Source organism: Sesamum indicum, linkage group LG4, assembly GCF_026168435.1.
Source record: "Sesamum indicum cultivar Baizhima isolate 11 linkage group LG4, ASM2616843v1, whole genome shotgun sequence".
Lineage (NCBI taxonomy): Eukaryota > Viridiplantae > Streptophyta > Magnoliopsida > Lamiales > Pedaliaceae > Sesamum > Sesamum indicum.
In genome coordinates this window covers 12,288,099-12,310,040 of record NC_142660.1, presented here as the reverse complement: position 1 = coordinate 12,310,040, position 21,942 = coordinate 12,288,099, and the positions used below count along the sequence as shown (strand labels likewise).

Genomic DNA, 21,942 nt, shown 5'->3' with positions numbered 1-21,942 from the left:
TCCTTACTTTAGTGATCAGATTGAGATCTCACAATCTAAAGATCGTGAATTCGAGTTCTATAAATGTAGATGTTTAGTAGCATGTTGTTTCTTTATCTGCATTGATGTTGTTGGTTTAATTTAAAAGTATTAGTGTATTGCGTAACAGTATGCTAGTTATTCTACGACCATGTATTTTTTTTAGAGTATATATAAAAAAAAGTGGACAGGTAAAAGTTCACTTTTTGATGTGTAGAGAGAGCCATTAATTTAAAAGAGTATATAATTTGAAAAAGGGAAGAGAATATTACAGGTAATATTCTCCAAATTCCAACCTATCTTATGTTGAATAGTTATTTTGATTTCTATTTTTTGGGTTTGGAGTTTGTGGGAGTGTTTATGTGGCAAAAATTAGTTGCTTGTTAAGTGGAAAAACCTAAAGGGTTTTTGATGTGTTGTTGATATTGATAGGTATAAAAGTCTGCTAGTAATTTTGTATTAGCTGTATTTATTAAAAAAAGAAAAAAAGTTGGGTGCATATGTGTGTTTTTTATGTGGCTTTGTAGTATGTGTTTTGCACTTATGGTTTGTTTTGATTGGAGTTTCATAAATTTTATAATTGAGAAGACAGTTTACTATAAGTAGGTTGTCTTGGGATCTGTAAGTTGTATGAGTTTTTATTCTATAATTGATGTGGATTGTATTAGATGATTGTTATTTGTATTTGATAAAAGAATATTGTAAAATTGAATGATATCATCTTTTGTTTATTTAAAATAATAATAATAATAATAGTAATATTATGACATCACTAATTTCTAACTATTATTTTTAAAAGTACTAATATGTGAAAAGATGTTGCATGTGGAATGAAAAATGTTATGGTCTTTCTTATGGTACATAGTGATATCTGAATTGAATGTCAATGTGACATCCTCGTCGCTTTGGCCGAGTGGTTAAGGCGTGTGCCTGCTAAGTACATGGGGTTTCCCCGCGAGAGTTCGAATCTCTCAGGCGACGTTGACTGACTGTTTTGTATGTGACTGAGGCCACTCTTTCTTCTATTCCAATAATTTTGTAATTTATGGTATCTACTCCACTTATATTTCCTTCTTGCCTAATATTTTTTACTTGCCAAATACAAACTAAAAAATTTCAATTTGACCTACCAAACAATTCGTATCAATTTTTGTAGTTTGAATTTTGATACAAATGCGACTTGACTATTAAATAGTCTTTTTTTTTTTTTTATGAGTTATCCTATTTTGTTAGTCTATCATATTTAAATTTTGACGATAAAATATAATTTATCTTTGTACAATATTATTAAATACGAATAATATATGATATTAACTAGATTTGATTTAATCACATTACGTAATGAATAGTGTTCCACGCTATTTTTTTTTTCTTTTAGTTACAATGGAGATGGGGGACGGAAACTGAGCTTGAACTTGGAACATCTTTTTCTTTTTAAGGAGAAGTGATGCCAACTCAATTAAATATTAATGGCTAACATCTGCATTATTTTGTTCTATCATATTAAATCACGTTCCAATGACAATAAATAGAATCAATGTGATTATACTTATGATACGTATCACTTATATAAAGGGTTAAATGCAATTCACCATTCTGTGATATGTAAAATGAGCAAATATCTCGTAGAAAAAAAATAACAAATTATCCTCCTATATTTAAAAAATAAAGCAAATTACCCCTGTCAATAATTTAGATATGGATATAATTTGCTATTATATTTTTTACAAATTTTTTTTTTCTTATTTCTCATACACATGACATAAATTGGATTTTTTCCCCTTATATATATATATTGGACAAGTATAAAAAAAGATACATTTAATTGGCCAATTTGAACCATTCTTATAGTCAACGAAAAGAAGTGTTGGTAGCGGCTACAAATTGAAAATAAAAGCAATGACATTGACCACTTTTGATTCTTTGACCTTTATTATCATTCTATCAAAAATCAAAAGTGATTTATACTATCTAATATTCAATAATATGAAATCCAAAATTCTGTACTACGTTTCCTTCATCTTATTTCACATCTTCTTACATCTAATCAATTATGGGCATGTTTACTTCATTGGACTAGTCGGCATCATTACATCCTACACATTGAAGTAAATGAAAAATAATCTTATTAAATAGGTCTTAATAACATTTTGACTCATTTGAAAATGCAAAATTATACTTTGCTGAAAAAAAAAATTGAAATTATACTAACATCATTTTCAAAAATTTTTTGTTTACACATTATTTTGCTAGGATTTGGATAAAAATACTGACATTAGAAAAAAAGTTTATAAATTTATTCCTCATTTATTTTATACTTGTAAATGAATAAATATAATATATATTATATATAAAGTGAGATTAATCTCATTATATTTTTTTCCTTGTGAGTACAAAATTAATACATGAAAATATCAAATGAGGGCCAAAATTAAAAATTTATATAACATTTTTGCCAATGTCAATGTTTTTGTTCAAATCTTAATAAAAGATGATTATGTGTAAACAATGAATTTTCGAAGAAAATACAAATATAAATTTAAAATTTTATTGAAAAAAAGTATAATTTCACTTTTCAGGAGGAGCATCTAAACATAATTACTCATATTAAATAATCATATCACACATATAATTTCAGTTTAGTCATATTTTTTTATTAATTGCATCTTTAAAGTAAATATGCCCGATAAGTATTTTGTACTTATTATGTAATTATTTATTGTTAGATCAATACAATGCACTTGTTATTTACTAAATTTGAATTTGGTGCAATCAAATTGAAACTAAAACTTTTGAAAATTGGAGCAAATTATTGTTGCTATAAAATAACAACATGGAGTGGAAAAGAGAACTTCTGTCTTATTTCTAAAAGCGTGCAAACGACATTTCTCAATCCCAACTTCACACGCTTTTTACAATGGCGGCACTATATCCGCTTTGATCATCCCAATACTTTGACCAGAGCATCACCCCGCCATATTTCCTCGATCTTCGGATCACCGGAAGAATCTGCCCTGTCAGCACCTCCGGCGGGATGAAACCACTTCCGGCGGCCTGAGGTGCTGCCGGCAGGCCCAGGAATATCTTTCCAGCATTGACGGAAGTCGTCCAACGTATCCATGAATTCTCCAAATTATCCGTATTCCCTGAAGTGTACTGGCATGGAGGGTTATTGTAGAACTGAACCCAAACATAATCAAACAGGCTGGTATTCAGCGCCGCCCCCAATAACCGATCGGGAAACGGGCACTGCGGTGCACCTGTCACATACACTCTTCTCCCATTCCTGCTGTACGATTTCAAAAATCTTACGAGATCGTCGTAGTATAGCGACGATCCCAGCTCGATATCCAAGTCGATGCCGTCCAAAACGGCGTCTCCGAGAGGCCGGGTGGCGGAGGCGTCGCCTCCGCCAAGAAAATTGTTCCATAAATAAACGGACAAACTTTGGGCGTCTTCTCTGGAGGAGAGAGAATAGTTTCCGACGCCGCCGCCGATGGAGATCATGACCTTGATGCCACGACGCTGGCAGGCGCGGATTTCATCGCTGAAGACGCGGCAGGAGTTGGTGGCGGGATTGCAGTGGCCAGCGAGGTTGAGCTCGGGGATCTGGCCGCCGCCGAATTTGTAGAGGAAGGCTATGTTAACGTAGGAAAATCTGGCAGTGGAGCAGGTGTCAGCGAGGGTGCCCTCGTTGCCATTTTGACCCCAGTAGACGGCGATGCCGCCTTGACGGGCAGAGGCGGCGAGGAGGAAGCTTTGGAGGAGGAGGAGGAGAGGAGCAATGAGTTGACGTTTAATTTCCATTATTGGTGTGTAATAAATTAGTAAGAGTGGGTTTTCGGGGGGAAGAATTTGAGTGTTATTTATACAAGTGAATTTGAAAGTAGTAATACTTAGGATATTGAGGGATTTAAGAAGAAAAGAAAAAAAGAAGTAAAATAAGGTTGTATTAAATTATGAATGCAAAATTGAATAATAATGGTAATGCAGAGTGCAGGCGGAATGGGAATTAGAATATTTTGACTAGAAATGGCGTGAGTTGAAGTCAATGAAGCAATAAGCGTAGACTTTTTGTTTTGGTGAAGAGAAAACTAGACATGAAAGGTGCAATTAAGAACGTGGATTGACTCATTCAGCAAAGCTGCTACATTTATTTCATACTTGAACATGAGAAGAATGCTCAATAAATACATGTCTTACTACAAGAACTGAAAAGAAAAGCACTAAAATAAAGAATGAGTCATACAACAACTTTCTCTAAGTTAAGAATTTGAATACGTCGTGTTCAGACAAGGTAGATAAGATGTACATAGAAAGTTTTCAAACCAAATGCCTTTTCACCAACTTCTTTCTAAATTTGTTTAACTACACTGTTATTTTCTTTAAGAAGATCCAGTAGCAAACACCATCAATTATGCCCATCAATGTGTCTCTCATCACTTATCAGTCGTCCTGAAACAAAGCCTTGGAAACAGAGTATGAAGAGCTCACAAGATCCTTACGTGCTTTATCGCCTGAGCAAGCACGTTTATTTCCCGTCATTGGGGTCTCGCATACCACACTATAAGTAGGTGTTTGCCTATCCTTCCCTTTTGATTTGTTTGGGAGAGAATCAAGCTTACCTTTCAGTGCCTTGGGTTGCTTTGGGGCCCAAACTCTTTGCAAATCTCGGGCCTTGCTTATGAATGGGGCAAATCTTCTGGCCCTCTCCCTCCTCTCACGAGCTTCATTTAGGATTCGGGTGTGCTCATCTTTTCCTATATCTTGTGGACTTTCGCAATGATTGGCAAGAGGCTGAGAGGAGTTTCCTTCAGTTGAGAATGATAGGTGAATGCTGTTGGCTTCAGTCTTCTCATTTCTATCATACTTATCCTTCCATGATTGATTGCTATCCTCACTGTTAAACAGGAGACTTGGAGTCTCATCATCAACATCACCAAATGGCAGCAAATCCATTTCTGTGTATATCTTTTTCACAAAATCTTCAAGCTCATCTGCATACCTGGACAAATCTTGTGTTAGAACATTCAACGTTGACGCAGAGCGCACTGCAATCATGCCAGAAAGTTGATGGTGTTTCTGTGACAACTATTTCCTCAAATTTTCTTGAATACGATAAGGAAAGGTAGAACGAAAATTCAAAAGCTTCTCAATAAAAAACAACAGTGTTAGAAACATTATTAATTTGAAGTGAGTGTTTACCTTGCTCTGATAGTTCGTTCAACATAATCGTATAGGCTAATATGACCATGAATTCCTCCTGCCACAAGGTACTGAATGATCTCTAAAAGGGAACATATCTGCTTCAGCAGCTTCTGTTTTCTAGATTCCCCCATCATTTCTGAAGCAGCTGATCGCAGAATCTCTATCCGAAGTAAAATCTGTAACTCGTATCTTGTGCAAATTTAAGGAAATACATGAAAATAATAGGAAATGTAAATTCAACTATGTATACCTATCTGACACAGGAAACTAAAGTGAGGTATAAGGATACTCTCTGACTATATTTTCTGATGATGAACACTGATCAGAATCCTGGTGCATCTTCTTCATTTCTTTGGGTGCCTTTAGTAGAAGTTCAATTAATTTGCTACCAACAGCTTCCTTAGAAGAATCATCTAAATTTCTCATTGGTTGTTGACCTTCAGAACTATTTTCATCACAATTATGATGCAACCAATGAATGGATGATTTGACAACTCGCTCTGCCAGATTCTTCAAGTCCATTCCTGATTCCAAACTATGTTGGATCCTCTTGGAGAGACTGTTGAAAAAGGTTTCTGAAGTCTCTGGTTTTAAAACAGGACTAGCTCCCTCCTTTGCTGGAGATGGCTCAGACAAGAATGCATTACAAGCAGATAGTTCCTCTATCGACTTGGATCCCGGCAATGTTGTTAAGCAATATGGATCAAGTTTCGTAATTTGTTTCATCCAGCATTTAAGGAATTTTAGCTTCTTAGATTTTTCAGAATGTCTGGCAATGTAAAGCTCAAACAAGTCAATATCAGATCCTTCAAAGGCTGCCTTGTAAAAGGAATTCCATGTCATCTCCTGATACAGACGCCTTAAGCTTTTTTTCCTTTTCCCATCTCCACGTGGTTCACAATTATCAGAGGTTGAGGTATCAGTTTGGGAACCCAAACACCTGTTTGAGTTGCTCATGTCCTCATCACAAGTATCACGAGTTTTATTCTCTATCTTGGGCAATTTAGATCCACTTTTACCTCTACTTGACACATGATCAGCATCCAAGATGCAGATGAGAGCCAAATGAGTTGTGAAAGGCTTCAGAATACCCATAAATATATCTCTGTTGCTACTCGAGAGGGACACCAAGGCCCAGTACCCCTTTGTATGAAGAAAACTTAGAAACATTTGCCAGGTGGGTGGCTGACTTCTAGAAGTGACTCCACCCATTTCTCCATGCAGCATTTCCAGAACCCTGTCCGCAAAAAAGTCAACACCACTGTTCTTTTTGTTTTTCCTCTGCTCCAGGAAGCACTCCCGCACTAGAACAATCTCGGACGAGCCTCCAATCCTCTCACAGTCGTCGTATCTATGAACACTCTTGACATGTACTTTCATATTTTCTTTAGCTAGACGAATCCAAAATGCATCTTGACCGTGAAAACTCTGTGAATCTCTAGATTCAGCGGCATTCAGAATATCATCAGTTCTATTACTACAAGGCAAACTCTTCAAGTTTACAAACTCAAGATCGCAGCACTTGCATTCTAATGGCATCCCATTCACATCCAATATCTCAAGGCTCAATTCTCCACTATAAGTTTTCTTATTCAAGCCCCCGAAATCCATAAAGCCAACTGACACCCCAATTTTTGGATAGATCAACCCAAAAGGTAACAAAGCTGAACCTAAAACAATCAATTCACTAGAACAGAATCCCCATCCGATTTTCCTAATGCCATCCTTCAAGATGACTAGATTGTTCTCACGTTCATTTTTCTTCTCATAAACCCCTTCAAATTTCAGTTCCTCAATCTTAACATCAATCCAACACAGATGAATATCCCTAATAACAAATGCCTCCTTCACAACACAAAACACCTCATCAAACTCACGCAACTCCCAAAAATCAACCGAACAACTAACTGATTGACCAATCGCAGAAAGCAAAATAACCAAATTAGAAGGAACTTTTACAAAATCGCCATCATTACAATCATCCTCACCTAACAGATTGTCCTTCTCAGTCTCCCACGAGTAGTCGTGAATTAACTGAAGCAACGAGCTCACGGCATTCGAAGCACGCGCAGAGCATGGTGAATTCGGCAAATCAATGATGGTAGAAATAGAATCGAAAGTGATGGAGAGGGAAGCCAAGGTTTGGGCGGGAAGATTGAAGGAGAGTGATGGGGTAGATAGGTGGCGCGGGAGAACAGCGTCGGAGCGGAGGGGAGAGAGGGAGGAGAAGAAGAGCTTGTAAGCAGATAGGGAGGCAGAGAGCGGAGCGAATTGTAGCAGACGAGCTGCTACGGAAGTGACGGCGCGGAGGTAGGCGGTAGGGTTTTGGAGGGTGAGAAGTGGGTGGAGATCTATGAGGAGGACTAAGCGTTGGGTTTTGGAGAAGTTTACCGGTGGTAGATTTGCCGGAGTCATTGGTAGAAGCTTTTTGGTGGTGGTGGGGCTAATGTGCGCGGGATGTTTGTTGTTTCGGCATGGAAGGTTAATGTGCTTTGGAGGAAATAGGAGAAATTGGACGGATCGGAAAGAAGAGGCGAATTGCTAAAATGAGCCGAGGGGATCAGGCTATGGGGTTTGAGTGGGAAAATGCGGAAAAAACAGGCGGGCGAAATTTTAAATTGCTTTGAAAAGCGCGTTTCCTCCTAAAATCGTTACATCATTGTAGAGTTCGGGGAAAGAGAGCACGTGATGAAAAGGTAGTCACGTGACGAACGGGCACTGCGAAAGTGGATATCAGCGACGTCGTATTGAACCCTATCTTCATCTTCTCCAATTTTCTCTGCATGAAGACTGAACTCTGAACACTATCGACTCTGTATATTCTTGCAGCGAAGGGGATCATTGGAAAAGACGAGAATGCCCACCATGTCTACCTTCAGATTCTCAATTCTTGCACCTCCACCACTTTCAGTTCCAAGATTGTTTCCCCCCAGAAGCCCGTCAATTTCCAGGAAATTCCCACCTCGCCCACATCTTTTCTCCTCAGTTGCCAGCTCAAGAAGGACATTTTTCCACTCAAAGTCATCTGAAGAAGAATCGGATGTCTCGGAAGCAGAGGATGAATGGCTGCAGAAATTACCAGAAAAAAAGAAGGCTTTGTATTCTCACAGTTTGCCGTGTGTTGAAGCATGGCTGAAGAGTCTAGGATTTCATCAGAGTAGAGATGATAGAGCTGTCTGGTTTGTGGAGAATCCTGATTGGCATGCACAGCTTTCACTTGATGTCACTGATTTGTACATAAGGTTTGCGCTTTTATGGATTGAATATTTCCATTTTCTGCGTCTTGTCTTTCAAGATTGTGTGTTATGTGATTGAATTTGGTGGTGGTTGTTTTACTTCTCGTTTTAGTTAGTTAAGTTTTATGATGGGATTGGAGGTAGCTTAGCTTGGAAATTTGATCTTTGCTTTCTCCCAAGAAAAGATCTTTACAATTCTTCAGAGATGATATTGCCACTGGCAATAAGTCTATCGTCTTTCATTTTGCCCCTCAGTATCTCTAGTAGACAAGACCAGAATTTCAGGAGTTTTTCCCAGAACTTTCAAAAAAATTCAAGCTTACTATCATGACAGCTTCTATAAAATATCACTACTCGTTTGATGAAAGTATGCTGTAGTACCTTAGTGTAAGATGTAAAATTTCCAATGATCTTCTCTCGAAAATTGCTTCAAGACATTTCGGATGAGAGAGTTATGCTGGTCTTCTATTGGGCATTCTTGCTGTAAGCTTTGAGTAAGAAGATGGGATTCATATATTTGCAGCACTGAGTTTAATTCATTCATAACTCTCCAGCTTCACTTCTTGAGATTCAGAATCCAGTGATATGTCTCGTTCTTAATTATAGTCTGTGGTCTGAGAAATCCTCAAGCAATCAGTGCAAGATGTTCTTTTTTCCCACAACTCATTTGAAGGATCTTCCATCAGATTATGTTGTCAGTTGCAAGATCATCTGTAGTACTAATTGGTCTTGAGGTAGTATTTGGGACATGCTTTTTAGTACCATTTCTAAGCACAGCGAGTAGTTTACGTTTAGCCTTTAGATTCTTGCTTGATATCTCACTGTGATGGGCTGTCTTCCAATGTTCTTATTCAAATATCCGTTTATCCTTTCTTGATTTTAGTTATCTTTTGCGCTAACGACTGTAGGTATCTGAAGAATGGACCAGGAAATCTTGAGAAAGATGTTGAAAGGAGATTTAGTTACGCCCTAAGTAGAGAAGATATCGAAAATGCCATACTCGGAGGACCATGAGGTTGATAACCCATTAGTTTGTGTGGTTTCTTTTAACCGACCTCCCACAAAATTATTCTCCTACAAGACTTTGAGTGGGGTCTGCGTTGCCACCTGAATCACCCTCTCGTTGAAGTTGTCAGTTTATCACCACATAACTAATAGTATAATATTGAAGGGAGGAAATATTAATATGAGTAGAACTTTATTTTCTGTGTGTTGCCATTTTGCATTTGGTTCTTGCTGAAATTGAACTTCTGTGAATGGTCTGAGAACTCGTGCACCTACTGTCATGGAAGTTCTGGAAACCACAACTGAAAAACCAGCAGAATTGTAAACAGGAAAAATCTCACTTCATGCTGGTAGATTCTCTTGGACTTTTCCAAATTCACTTGCAATGAATTGTATTATCAAAGTTGGATCACTCAGATTTTTCAGTAGAGCTTTAGCCTGTAATCTGTTGGCAATTTAGTTTGGTAGTCCGATAGAATAGACGATGCTATTTTGGTGGAAAATGCTATTCTGTTACGTGTATGGTTCTTAATTATCTTGAAATAGCAAGCAGTATATTCTGTAAGGCTCTAGATAGAGATGGCACCATAATGAACAAGTTCATTTCATAAAACTGAAGCTATACAAGATCAGCAACATTGTTACATGTTAGGACTTCAAATACATTCCTTGATTTATTACAAAACCTGGACATCGACTCTTTTGTCATCTCTCCTACCTGTTCTCCTACCAGGTTGGATGTAGGAACATAGGCAGAAAGCATTTGCCTACCATCCGGTGAGGTTGGCTGAGCTGACGGAGTCCCTTCATCTAAAGTTAAGAGTGCAAACATTACATAAGATATTGCAGTGTCACTTATTTTGGTTCTGCGGAATGATGATGAGACCAATATTCCTGGACAAGCTGCCCAAACAATGAATCTTGTCTCTTCATTAGCTTCATTGGTTCATCAAATTCCACCAGTTTCCCTGTTTAACAAATAACATTAAACGGAAGACAGATGTAACTGAGAAATGGTGAACAGATGAAGAAGTAACAAACACTCACCATCACTAATGGCTAGAACCATTGTAGAATCCATCACTGTTGGTATTCTATGAGCCACAGTGATCACAGTGCAATCCGCAAATTCTGTCCTGATTGTCTTCTGCAAGATCATGTCGGTCGTATTGTCAATTGATGCAGTTGCTTCGTCTAGCACCAAGATCTTACTTCTCCTTAATAAAGCACGACCCAGACAGAACAATTGCCGCTGCCCCATGCTCCAGTTTGATCCATCTTCCACAACTGTGATCACATAGGTTTTGTTTGTTTGGTCATGACCAGAATATTGACTACTTACTAACAAAGTTTTGAGAAGCTTACCAGGTGAATCTAAGCCACCTTCTTTCTCCTGCACAGCCTCTTTGAGCTGACACTTTCCTAGAACCTTAAGATTCAAACCAAGAGAAGACAGATATTTCCAAGGAACTATTAATACAAAACCATAATTTCAATAAATGGGACAGCACCAAAACAATTTTAAAGCAATCAAATATTTACCTCCCATATTTCCTCATCAGTATGTTGACCTAATGGATTCAAATTGTATCTCACAGATCCAGTGAAAAGAGTCGGGTCTTGAGGTATGATTCCGAAACGCGACCTCAAATCATGAAGCCCGATTTTTGAGATGTCAATTCCATCCACAACAATCTTTCCTCCCGCAGGTTCTACCAGACGAAACAAGGCACCGATAAGAGTAGTCTTCCCACTGCCTGTTCGACCAACAATGCCAATTTTCTGTCCTCCTTCAAATATGCAACTTATCCCTCGTAAAACAAGTGGTGCATCTGGTCTATATTTGATCTGTTTCAATTAAGACTGACTTAGTATTATTGCAACTTTTTTCTTAGACAAAGAACCAATGCAAGAAAATGTTACCTGTAAGTCCTGAATCTCTACTTTACCCTCAGTTGGCCAGCTAACAGGGGGACGATTATCGTTTATCACTTCAGGTGCCTCACTAGGTATGTGCATATACTGGTCGAGTCTTTCTACAGAAATGATGTAGTTTGCCAACATGCACTGGTTATTAATGGAGAACACAAGGGACATATTCAGCGAGAGACCATAGGACAAAGCCATTCCGATGAATCCTGCAACAAGAATTGAAGATGGGAACTCTTCATGTAAATATGTGTCAAGATTATAACAATACAAAATGATTTATCATGAGTTAGTATTATCACGTACCAGAGCTAAAAGTTCCAGGAGGGAGTAAAACCATGCAGAGGCCTGCAAAGGCAAGAACGGTTGCACTAAGGGTTTCAAGCCTTTGGATCAACCACTCATTTGCTGAGAAATAGTGGAAGAAAGGACTGCCGTTTGTGTCGATCAGTTCAAGATTCTTGGCAAAAAACCGGTCTTCCTCTTTAAATGCTCGAATTGTAATGACTCCGGCTACAGATTCAGCAAGATGGTTTGCTACAAAAGATTTTGTGGTACCATTAATCCGCATCAACTCTTTAGCAGACGAGTAGTAGTACTTCTGCAGATGTGGGGGAATTCGCATCAGATTGTTAGCCCAATATTTACAAAATATTAAATAATGGAATGAGTATTCAATAATGAAAACAAACAATCACCTGTAAGCGAATAGCTAGACAGATCATTGGCACAGACACGAATAAAACTTGCCATGTGATAACAGCCAAAACTGCAAGGTTAGCATAGCAATTTGTGGTTGATCCAACAGTGAATACCAAGTTGAAGGGGACATCTAGATCAACGATACTCAAATCAGAGGAGACCTGTCGGAATAGCAATCATATGCAGACCCTTTAGTTCCGTAACTATCTTATTGTCATAAAATGTAAACTTTGATCCCCAGGTGGCAGAAAGATTTACCCGGCTTAGTATTCTTCCCAAAGGTGTAGAGTCATAAAATGACATTGGTGCACGAAACAAAGAAATCAGAAGCTGTGAAAATAATGCTCTGGATGACTTCATGCCCATGACGACGGTGGATAGCGTTCTAGTGAGCAAAAACAGAGATGACACAACTCCAATCAGCAAGTACACGATAATCAATCTCAACGTGTTCATATGTGGATCGTCAACATTTGCTGCCATCCAAGAGTTCTGTATTATCTGACCAATGACAAATGTTAAGTGACAGAGAGCAGCCACAGCGAACACCAAAAAGCCTCTATTGTTCTGCTTTAAATACAGAATATAGGGCTTAAATCCAGTGTCACCAACTTCCCTCTCTTCTTTCTTTATCAACTGATCAACTCCAGTTGCTTTAGCTTTCTTCTCTGCATAAGTCTTGTGAATCTCTTTTGAAGGAGCCTCACACTTTAGAGATGCAGTTACTTCTGAAAGCCGCTCCGCACCAGCAGTCTCTTTGTGTGCATGAACAAGATTCTGAAATTCTTGGCTTTTGTCCAGCAACTGAGTATAAGGAGCAGCATGCAAAATCTCCCCATCTGACATCAACTGTTCAAAAAATTCTGCTTACTTATCTTTCTCGTCACTGATTAGAAATTATAATCATTATCATTATACAAATGGAACGAGGAAGAAGAATAAGAGTTGCAACATATATTAAATTAATTTAGATAAATTCTACCATTTTAATAAGTAATAATTGCATTAATTAAGCTAACATCAGGATGAACTGATAATTTAACCAAGAAACTTAGAAATGAATGAAATGCCTCAGCACAAAAACTCACCAAAACAGAATCAAATGCAGGAAGAAAATCAACTTGATGAGTGACCAGTAAGACAGTCTTCACTGAAAGGGCTCCCATGACATAGTCCTGCAAAGTTTCCCATCAGATTGTAACTTATGATAAGGGAAAGGTCAGCTTATAACTTAAAATGATAATACTAACATTAAACAGGCTCGTGGCAGTGTGGGCGTCAACAGCACTAAAAGGATCATCCAAGAGATATATATCAGCATCCTTATACAGAGCACGAGCAAGCTGGATTCGTTGCTTTTGACCACCACTAAGGTTAACTCCTCTTTCTCCTATCTCAGTGAGATCGCCATAGGGTAGCAGCTCAAGGTCCTTTACTAGTGAACACCTCTCTAATGTATCTTGATACCTCTCGTTGTCCAAGGCAGAACCGAAGAGAATGTTATCTCGAATGCTTCCCGTCTGAATCCATGCTGATTGTGAGACATAGGCTATAGTCCCATGAACTTGAACCTGGAAAATATATTAGACCAAACAAGAATTGTTTATGTGGTACTGCAAGCTGGTGAAAATTATTTAACTATCAAATGAATGAAAACAAAGGCAAGTGACTCACAGTTCCTTCGGTTATTGGAACCTCTCCAAGAATTGCTGCAAGAAGGGTAGATTTGCCCGAACCCACTTCTCCACAAATAGCAATCTTGTCACCTTTTTGAACTGTCAAACTGAAGTTTCGAAGTGTGGGCTTCAGTGGATTCTCATCCCATGACAGATTGGCGGACTTGAAAGCAACACTTAGATTTGCATCATCTATTTCCGACTTTTTCACTCGGACATTTGCAGTTTCGAGCTCAGGTGCCTCAAGAAACTTCACTATCCTGGCAAATGCAACTTTAGCCTGAATAAACACTCCAATAACATCAGGAATGCTCCTAACAGGATCCTGAACCAGCCGCAAGGTTGCTACAAACGTGAAGACATTGCTAGAAGACAGTGGAACTCCAAGAAAATAGCAGGCGCCAAAAGTAGCTGCAGAGACTAATACAGGGGAAGACCAGAATAGGAATGAATTGTATGCTTTACGCAGTTGAACAGCTTTCAACCATTTATCTTCGATTTTCCTCAAACTTTCTATGACATGCCTGAAATGAGTTTCCCATGCATATAACTTCAACACCTTCATGTTCACAAGAGCCTCTGTCATAGCCTTCAACCTTTCATCTTGTGCCACCATGAGTTTGGATTGGAACTTATGTTGTAATTTAGCAAGGGGCATATTGCAAACGACAGTGAGAACTATAACTATCATGGCTGCAATTGTTGCGAGCCCGACAGCTTGGAAGAGAATAATGATTGCAAAACAGAGTTGGACGCTAGTTGTCCATATCTGGTGGAACCAGAACGGAAATTCACCAATACGGTAAGCATCTACTGTAACATAATTCATTATTTCACCGCTTGAATGAATCAGTTTAGCAGCATTCGATAATCTTAGTTGCTTCCAGTAAATGGCGGCTGTGAGTAGTGACCTTACCTTCAGACCAATTAATCGACATCTAAAGTACCACTGTCGTTGAGATACTGATTCCAGGATCTTTGTAAGGAAAAGTGTTAAAACCAGTATATATTTCTCATATGGGGAACTCTCTTGTCCTTCTGCAACCTTAATGAAGGCTTTGAGCAGCAAGGGACCAGCAGAAATAGTAATTACTTTCAGTAGAGCAAAGAACCCCGAGATGAAGATTTCTTTCCAGTGGCATAAGAGAATGGTTGTTAAGATTGAGGGCTGGGCTGATGGATCAGATTGTTTCCGTCTGTTATATATCTCTGCATATTGCAAGTAGCAAGACTCTGCTTTATCATCCTCACGCAAGTTGGGTATATCTTCATCCTCAAGAGTTTTCTCCTTTCCCCTTTTCATCAATGGATTCAACCACCAAAATGTAAATTTACTCAAACAACTTGCTTTTGCAAATGGAGTCATAATTCCGACAGAAGCAGTTTTACTGCTGCCGTTGTCAGTGCTGAGCAATGGATCATAAATATCATTTTCATCATCACCTCCATATCTGAAACCTTTGTAAGTACACAATATCAATAAACTCGATCCCACAAACCACAATACATCTAAGACTATCTTAATTGTCATCTCTTTTACAAGAATCGCGGTAAAAAGTGATAAACTGCAAGAAAGTCCAGCAGAGAGGAAGGCAAGAATCGATAACAGCCTCAAAGGAGCTCTTGGAAACTGCTGTCCCCTGAGGCTCACAGTTAATCCGAGCAACAACCAGATTAACCCATGAAGAATGAATAGCATCCACCAATGCAGAGGTAGATAAGCTTGAGTTCTTCTCAATTTCTCTTCTAAAATCCAGACTCCGAGAGCAAAATAAACAAATCCCAGAAAACCGTTATAAAGAGCTGACACCAGCTGCAAACTTGAAATTTTGCATAAAGATGCAGCCATATGTGAAGACTTGAATGATGTCTTGGAGAATATAGTGAAGAAGAACATGATCAGGAGCAGGACATCGAAACAAATTATTAAGGCATGATTGATGCATGAAGAAGGGCGGGTTAGAAAGATCAAATCAGCACGACACCCATTCTCCAGGCCGTCTGAACAATTGGTTTCCCCACAAAACAAAGTCCATAGACTCCCCATAACTCCTTAGTTTCTACACCTCTTGATCTCTGGAAAATTCATACAAAAAAAAACAATTAACATAGACAAGTGAGAAGTAAATCACCAACATGTCAAAAAGTTAAATCATCAACAAAAGAACTAGTGAACATTCTCTATACATGAAGATCCTCAAAACGAGAAATAATAATTTTGTTTGGCAATTAACATAAACTTCTAAAGACCCTTGATTCACACCAAAAATGGGGGAGGAGAAAAGGAGATATGAAATCATCGTACAGAGATTTGCTATGGGACAAGAAGTAAGTATGCTCGCTTCACACTGACATTCACATGACATGACATGAGAGTGCACCAAAACATTCATTACGGAAAATTAAGAAAGACTTGATCCTACTTTATTTGACTGCAAAACTCTCACCAATTACAGAATTACAGAAGTACTGTATCTAATCAGTTGGTGCAGCCACACAGTTCAAGAGTAGTTGCAACATTCTTCATCAATTAATAGTAAACAGGTAAGGAATATTAATGAGTTGTAATTGCATTCAGAAGGAACAAAAATTACTATTAAAAAAAAAAACAAGAGTGTATTCAGTGAATATAAAAACAAATATATATACATAAGCCCATTTCCAGATTTGAGCACCACAGCTGTTTGACACATGCAGAAAGACGACAGCATCCCAGACAAACACAATACGAAACAAACACGCAAACTTCGGGGAAATGATTAACTAAGAAATGACTTGTTTTCTCGTAGAAAAATACTCCTACATCAACGTTCAAGATCAATGAATAAACAATAGGAATACAAGAGAATAAAGAATCCAAGAGGGCAATACAATACTAGCCTGACAAAGCCCACAACCCTGCGGTCTGTTGCCAAGGTGTATTAATTTGCTCCTTCCCAAGTGAAAAACAAAATATAATCATATATATGAACCAAGAATCAAATATAAACACATGTTCTTCACAGTTCGCACGAGAGATACAGAGAGAGAGAAATCAAGAATCCAAGAATTTATACTTGCTTAGAAAGGTTGCTGAGTAGATCAGAGGGGGTTCAAGAATTCAAGAGATACGGGAGCATTTTTATGATCACGGCCCCAATGACGTACAGAAACACATCACTGTGTGCTGTCAGTGTATAGATACATTTAGATATAATATATATGTGTGTGTTGTTGGAATTTTGGGACTGAAGAATAATTGGCGTCATGGCTCACGTTTCGCACGGGAGGAGGAGGACAAGTGTCAAGTGTTCAACCAGCTTTCCATACTTCTCTTCCCTCGCTCACCCTCCTTTCGGCTGGGAACAAAACAAGCATTTCCTTTAACAGAAATCTCATAGTCTCATTCTTTCATATTTTAGTATGGGGTTTCATATTTTAGTATGGGGTGAGAGCAATTTATCCCATGACATATTAAAATGAACACATTATTTTTTTATAAAAGAAATATAATAATTTATTTTTTATATTTTTTAAAATGAAGCAATTTAACTCCTTATACAGGGAGTAGATTGCTTCATTTTAAAAATTATAGGGGAGTACATTGTTATATTTTAAAAAATATAGAAAGGTAAATCGTTATTTATTTTTTCATAAAGGGATAATTTGCTCGTTTGACAATATCACAAGAAGGTTGCTTGCATTTTTCCCTTTAAATATATTTAACAAAAAGCAAGTTGCCGTTGAGACTTACATGATTGGTAACGTCGAGATCCTACGATAAAAAAGTTGTGAATTTGAATTCTACAAAAATTAATATACGTATTTTTTTATTTATTTGTCTCGTTTAAATGTATTAATTGATTCAATTATTTTAAATTTAATTGTTGAATGATGTAAAACGCAATCTTATATTTCTATTTAAATTGATTTACGTTATTTTTCAAAGATAGCAATACCCGAATTCTATTGAGAACAATATCGTTTTGCAACCAAATACAAACAAAAAATAGCATTCAATTGTCACCCTCAACATCTAGTTTTCATGAATGATGGTTATTTTTCAAGAAACAACTCCCTTTAAAATGACCACAAATTAAGTGATCAGATTTGAAAGTGGTGATTATATATTTTTATAGGCATTCTTGGAAAGAAAACCTAATCATATTCGTTTTATTAAACACGACATTTAATGTTCCTATCTATGTTCAATAAAATTTAAATTCGTAATATTTAAATAAAAAAATAAAAATTTAATCACTAGAACCACTATGCTAATTGTGAAAAGTATATATATATTTATTACGAGAAAGAAAGGTAAGAAAAGCTTAAAGGAATTTAGGGATTTGGGATTATTAAGGCATTGTTACGTCAATTATGATTTCTCGTACTTTGGTGTAATCGATCATGCTGTCGATGCCTATGAATGCGACAATAGTTGACATGACAAGAATGTTTTCCCTTCACAAATTTATATCAAGATGGTGGTCAAGATGTTACTGTACACAAAATCAAATCAACATTTCACTTCTTGATGGAGATAGGGTTTCAAGATATCTGAGCCACAAGTTTCTTTTTTTTTTTTTTTTAATAAAAGCAATCCATTTATTATTTTTGAATGAATTGATTATAATGATTAATATCAAATAATTATATTTAACATAATCAATAATTATAATAATCATATATTAATCATCAGTATCAGATAACTACATATAATCAACAACTACTCAACACCTTTTATTAAAGTCAAATGACATCACACACGTTGGTGGAGTTCCAACCTGATCTTAAAGTCATGAGATCTCAATTTCACCAATTAAACTAGACTTCATTAGCATTAGCTCCTTACTCACACATACCCAAACTATATGTAGCATACATTTATTTGTTCGTACTTGTCTTTTTTTAAAAAAATAAATCAGCAATAAATTTATCATAAATTTCAATTATCAACATTAAATATATGTTAGTTATGAATATTAAATATGTATCACTAACCAATAACAAACCAAAAACTATATTAAAGTAAATTAATGTCTATATACTAGTGAACTCAAATCTATAATTTTTTTATTATGAAGCCGTAACTTCGTTAATTAAATTAAACATCATTGGCGAATGTATATTTTTAAATGCAAACGAAGAACTGGTCCTATTAGAAGAGATCACGTCAAGTAAATATTTTCGTCAATTATTTTTGTCTTGTTTCTTCTTGTTTTTATCTAAATTTTCTTCTCTGCTCTTTCTTATTTTAGTTTTTTATATTTTCATTCTCTCCTATCAATTATAATTCTTCTTAATTTCAAATATGACAAAATACAATATTTAACTATAGTTAATTATCATGGTTAAAAATAAAACAATCGTAGTTATTAACCACGATCATGTACCGGTTCTTGGCTGTGGTATCTACGACTAAAACATCTATCATGACTAAAAGTCATGGCAAGTATATCTATCATGATTCTTAGCCATGACACATAATTTTTCTTTACGGAAAATTTTTATTTTTGTATCAATTTTATTTAACTATGGTTAATAAATTTTAATTTATAATTATTAAAATTATAGCTAATAATTATTTATTTTTTCTCATGTATATCATTTCATTTTAATTCTTTCATTAAAATTGAATATGGCGTACGTCATTGCTCACGTCTCTCACAATAGCAAAGTGTTTTTTATACTTAGTTGGCTCTACGAAAATCACAAGGACCCCTTCCTTCTCTCTCGGAAAATAACAAAATTTGGTTTTGGCTTTTCATATGTTATTTATATAAGAAAAATTACATATTTTGGATAAAACACAAAAAGAAATTTGTAGTGATTTCGTCATGACGAAAAAGACCCTTACAGATATACACAACATATATTGTAATAATATTTTTTGAGTTAGGTCAAAATACACAAACATTTCTTATCAATTGTAAAATTACAGGTATAGAGATGATAGTATAACGTAAGTAAAATGGTATTTATATAAGTTTTTACTTCTGAATAGAGGTGTAGATGCCGTTAAAACTACAAATATATTTTATAATTTTATAAAAGTTATAGAATATTTGTGAATTTAGACTTAATTTTAAAGAAGGTCAATTCAATCTATTCATACATATATATATATATATATTAATAATTGATGTGAATTGCATGATTATTACTGTGATCCAGTGTCCACGTGAAATCACTAAAGCAAAAGTTGGAAAGCATAAATGTAATCATTGCAGTAGTATGAATTGTCAATTACTGGGTTCGGTGCTGTGTGAGTTGACGCTATCTCAAGAGTTTTCCAGGAAAAATAAATTGGACTTTTTTTGTTTTAATAATTAAATATATAGGATTTTTACCTAATGCAAATAATTAGTATTTTGAGTTACACTTAGATCGCTCTAAAACTATTAAATTATATTTTATTTCATTTTTTTTTAAAATTATATTATGGTCCCTCTAAATTTTTTTTATTTATATCTTAGTTTCTTTCGTTAGAATTTGAACTAAAAATACTGGCGCAAGTAAAGAAAATATATAAATTTTTAATTTTGTCCCTTATTTAACATTACATATAATTTTATACTTATAAAGTGATAAATATAATATATATATATATGAAGTGAGGTTAACATCATTACTTTTTTCTTTTTACAAGTATAAAATTATTACATAAAAATATTAAATGGTGGGTAAAATTAAAAATTTATACAATATTTTTGCTGACGTCAATATTTTTTGTCCAAATTCTAAATAAGATAGTCTGTTGGAAACAGTGATTTTTGGAGGAGGAGTTTTAAAACTTTTTTTGAAGAAAAGTGCAAGTTCACTTTTTTAGAAGAGATTTAAGTGTAATTAACCGATAATTAATTTTTAATAAACTGTCTTCCCCTTTGTTTTTTTAATAAAAATTGCACTTGGTAGATACTCTGACTTACATACATAGATTTGCTTTTATATTTAAAAAAAAATAAAAAATATGCAATTATAAAATCTCAGTCGATATAGATACGATGATCTAATATTTTATGATTTAGTACGCAATCGCTAGCTTCGCTTTCTAATTCAATAAATTGTAAACATGATGATCTATTGTGTATTTTATTTAATATATGATTATCATAAATATATAATCTATGTTTTAGGAATTAATTTTAATAAAGATGATGTGAGTTTTATTCCTTTTTTATTCAATTATTGATATATTCCCCGATTGAATAATTTGGTGGGTGGTCCATCTCAAAATCAACAAACTGTTCAAGTTGCCTTAAATTGACCCTACACACACACACACATATAGTCATCTTTTCTTCATTTAAGAAACAAATAAAAAAAAAATGTAGCAAAATGTCAAAAGTATTTCAAAGGAAAAACAATAATTATGATGTGTTAGTTTTAATCTTTAGTCCAAATTTACCTGTACGTGCACTCAATTAACTTATTACTGACTTATTATAGATTAAAATAATATTTTTTAGCCAAACTGTCCTTATAAATCTCCACACGCTAATACATCTAATGAGGTATAGCTTCATTCTTATAAGGTTAGTTTGATAACAATAAATAAATAAAAATTACTTGCAATAATAAGTTAATACTAAGCCAATTGGGATAAATATAAATTTTTATTTAATTTTTTTGCTAATGTCATTATATTCGGTTAATTTTAACTAATGCCCATATATATTTACTAGACAAAAATAATGCCAGTGGTATTAGATATAACTTCATAAATCATAAAAAATTTATGGGGTAAATTGCAATCTACTCCCTGTGTTATGAGAAATAGTCAAACAACCTTCTTATGAAAAATAAAATAGCAATTTATCCTCATATTTTTTAAAATGCTGCAATTTACTCTCTATATTTTTAAAATTAACGCATTTACCTCCTTAGACATGGAGGTAAATTGCTTCATAATTTGCTTATTTTTAATATTATAAGAGGTTAAATTGCATTAAATCCAAGATTTATATATAATTATACTAAACTTTAAGTTGAAGAAAAAAAATAGTATAATTATGGGTCTTTAATATAATATGACATATGCATGATGAGATAAAGCAAGATGATGGAGGAAAAACTGATAATGACTTCCACAAAAATGGCAGTACCCCACCAATTAAAATAAAAAATGGCAGATCCATAGAGTTGTATGAAAAATCAACAAACCCCTTTTCTCGTGAAAATGGGTGAAC

At 35.4% G+C, this 21,942-nt stretch overlaps 4 protein-coding genes and 1 non-coding gene across 8 annotated transcripts; 2 read left to right on the top strand and 3 right to left on the bottom strand.

Annotated features, from left to right (window-relative positions):
* The first annotated feature begins 917 nt into the window (after window positions 1–917).
* Window positions 918–999, top strand: TRNAS-GCU (transfer RNA serine (anticodon GCU)). The gene has a single exon. It is a non-coding gene; the product is annotated as a tRNA-Ser (tRNA).
* Window positions 1,000–2,795: 1,796 nt separating this feature from the next.
* LOC105160402 (acidic endochitinase) lies at window positions 2,796–3,893 on the bottom strand. The gene has a single exon (XM_011077764.3). It carries the CDS (start codon window positions 3,823–3,825, stop codon window positions 2,920–2,922), a length of 906 nt encoding a protein of 301 aa, XP_011076066.2. The 5' UTR covers window positions 3,826–3,893; the 3' UTR covers window positions 2,796–2,919.
* Window positions 3,894–4,152: 259 nt separating this feature from the next.
* LOC105160401 (LIM domain protein) lies at window positions 4,153–7,835 on the bottom strand. Its single transcript, XM_011077763.3, has 3 exons — window positions 5,516–7,835; window positions 5,224–5,415; window positions 4,153–5,023 (listed from the first exon to the last, which is right to left on the bottom strand). The coding sequence occupies exons 1-3, from the start codon at window positions 7,639–7,641 to the stop codon at window positions 4,465–4,467; spliced, it is 2,877 nt and encodes a 958-aa protein (XP_011076065.1). The 5' UTR covers window positions 7,642–7,835; the 3' UTR covers window positions 4,153–4,464.
* A 133-nt stretch (window positions 7,836–7,968) lies between these two features.
* On the top strand, window positions 7,969–9,879 carry LOC105160400 (tRNA dimethylallyltransferase). The gene is made up of 2 exons (XM_011077762.3): window positions 7,969–8,468; window positions 9,371–9,879. The coding sequence occupies exons 1-2, from the start codon at window positions 8,083–8,085 to the stop codon at window positions 9,474–9,476; spliced, it is 492 nt and encodes a 163-aa protein (XP_011076064.1). The 5' UTR covers window positions 7,969–8,082; the 3' UTR covers window positions 9,477–9,879.
* A 168-nt stretch (window positions 9,880–10,047) lies between these two features.
* On the bottom strand, window positions 10,048–17,073 carry ABCC10 (multidrug resistance-associated protein 14). Of its 4 annotated transcripts, none has more exons than XM_011077759.3 (12): window positions 16,831–17,073; window positions 13,773–15,850; window positions 13,349–13,669; window positions 13,187–13,273; window positions 12,357–12,947; window positions 12,095–12,259; window positions 11,703–11,997; window positions 11,391–11,605; window positions 11,010–11,315; window positions 10,833–10,896; window positions 10,515–10,754; window positions 10,048–10,435 (listed from the first exon to the last, which is right to left on the bottom strand). In XM_011077759.3, exons 2-12 carry the CDS (start codon window positions 15,819–15,821, stop codon window positions 10,323–10,325), a joined length of 4,446 nt encoding a protein of 1,481 aa, XP_011076061.1. In that variant the 5' UTR covers window positions 15,822–15,850; window positions 16,831–17,073; the 3' UTR covers window positions 10,048–10,322. The 4 variants fall into 4 exon arrangements, with proteins under 4 accessions (XP_011076061.1, XP_011076059.1, XP_011076062.1 ...); XM_011077757.3 differs by lacking the exon at window positions 16,831–17,073 and adding an exon at window positions 16,655–16,824; XM_011077760.3 differs by lacking the exon at window positions 16,831–17,073 and adding an exon at window positions 16,222–16,377.
* Window positions 17,074–21,942: the final 4,869 nt, after the last annotated feature.

Excerpts from the sequence above, each read along its gene's own strand:
- LOC105160402 (XM_011077764.3), bottom strand. The coding sequence starts at position 3,825 with ATGGAAATTAAACGTCAACTCATTGCTCCTCTCCTCCTCCTCCTCCAA.
- LOC105160401 (XM_011077763.3), bottom strand. The coding sequence starts at position 7,641 with ATGACTCCGGCAAATCTACCACCGGTAAACTTCTCCAAAACCCAACGC. Across the intron at positions 5,416-5,515 it reads TCAGAAAATATAGTCAGAGA|ATACGAGTTACAGATTTTAC; the intron begins GTATCCTTATAC and ends AATTTGCACAAG. Across the intron at positions 5,024-5,223 it reads GAACGAACTATCAGAGCAAG|GTATGCAGATGAGCTTGAAG; the intron begins GTAAACACTCAC and ends AGATTTGTCCAG.
- LOC105160400 (XM_011077762.3), top strand. The coding sequence starts at position 8,083 with ATGCCCACCATGTCTACCTTCAGATTCTCAATTCTTGCACCTCCACCA. Across the intron at positions 8,469-9,370 it reads GTCACTGATTTGTACATAAG|GTATCTGAAGAATGGACCAG; the intron begins GTTTGCGCTTTT and ends TAACGACTGTAG.
- ABCC10 (XM_011077759.3), bottom strand. The coding sequence starts at position 15,821 with ATGGGGAGTCTATGGACTTTGTTTTGTGGGGAAACCAATTGTTCAGAC. Across the intron at positions 13,670-13,772 it reads TTCCAATAACCGAAGGAACT|GTTCAAGTTCATGGGACTAT; the intron begins GTGAGTCACTTG and ends TATATTTTCCAG. Across the intron at positions 13,274-13,348 it reads CTGCCACGAGCCTGTTTAAT|GACTATGTCATGGGAGCCCT; the intron begins GTTAGTATTATC and ends GAAACTTTGCAG.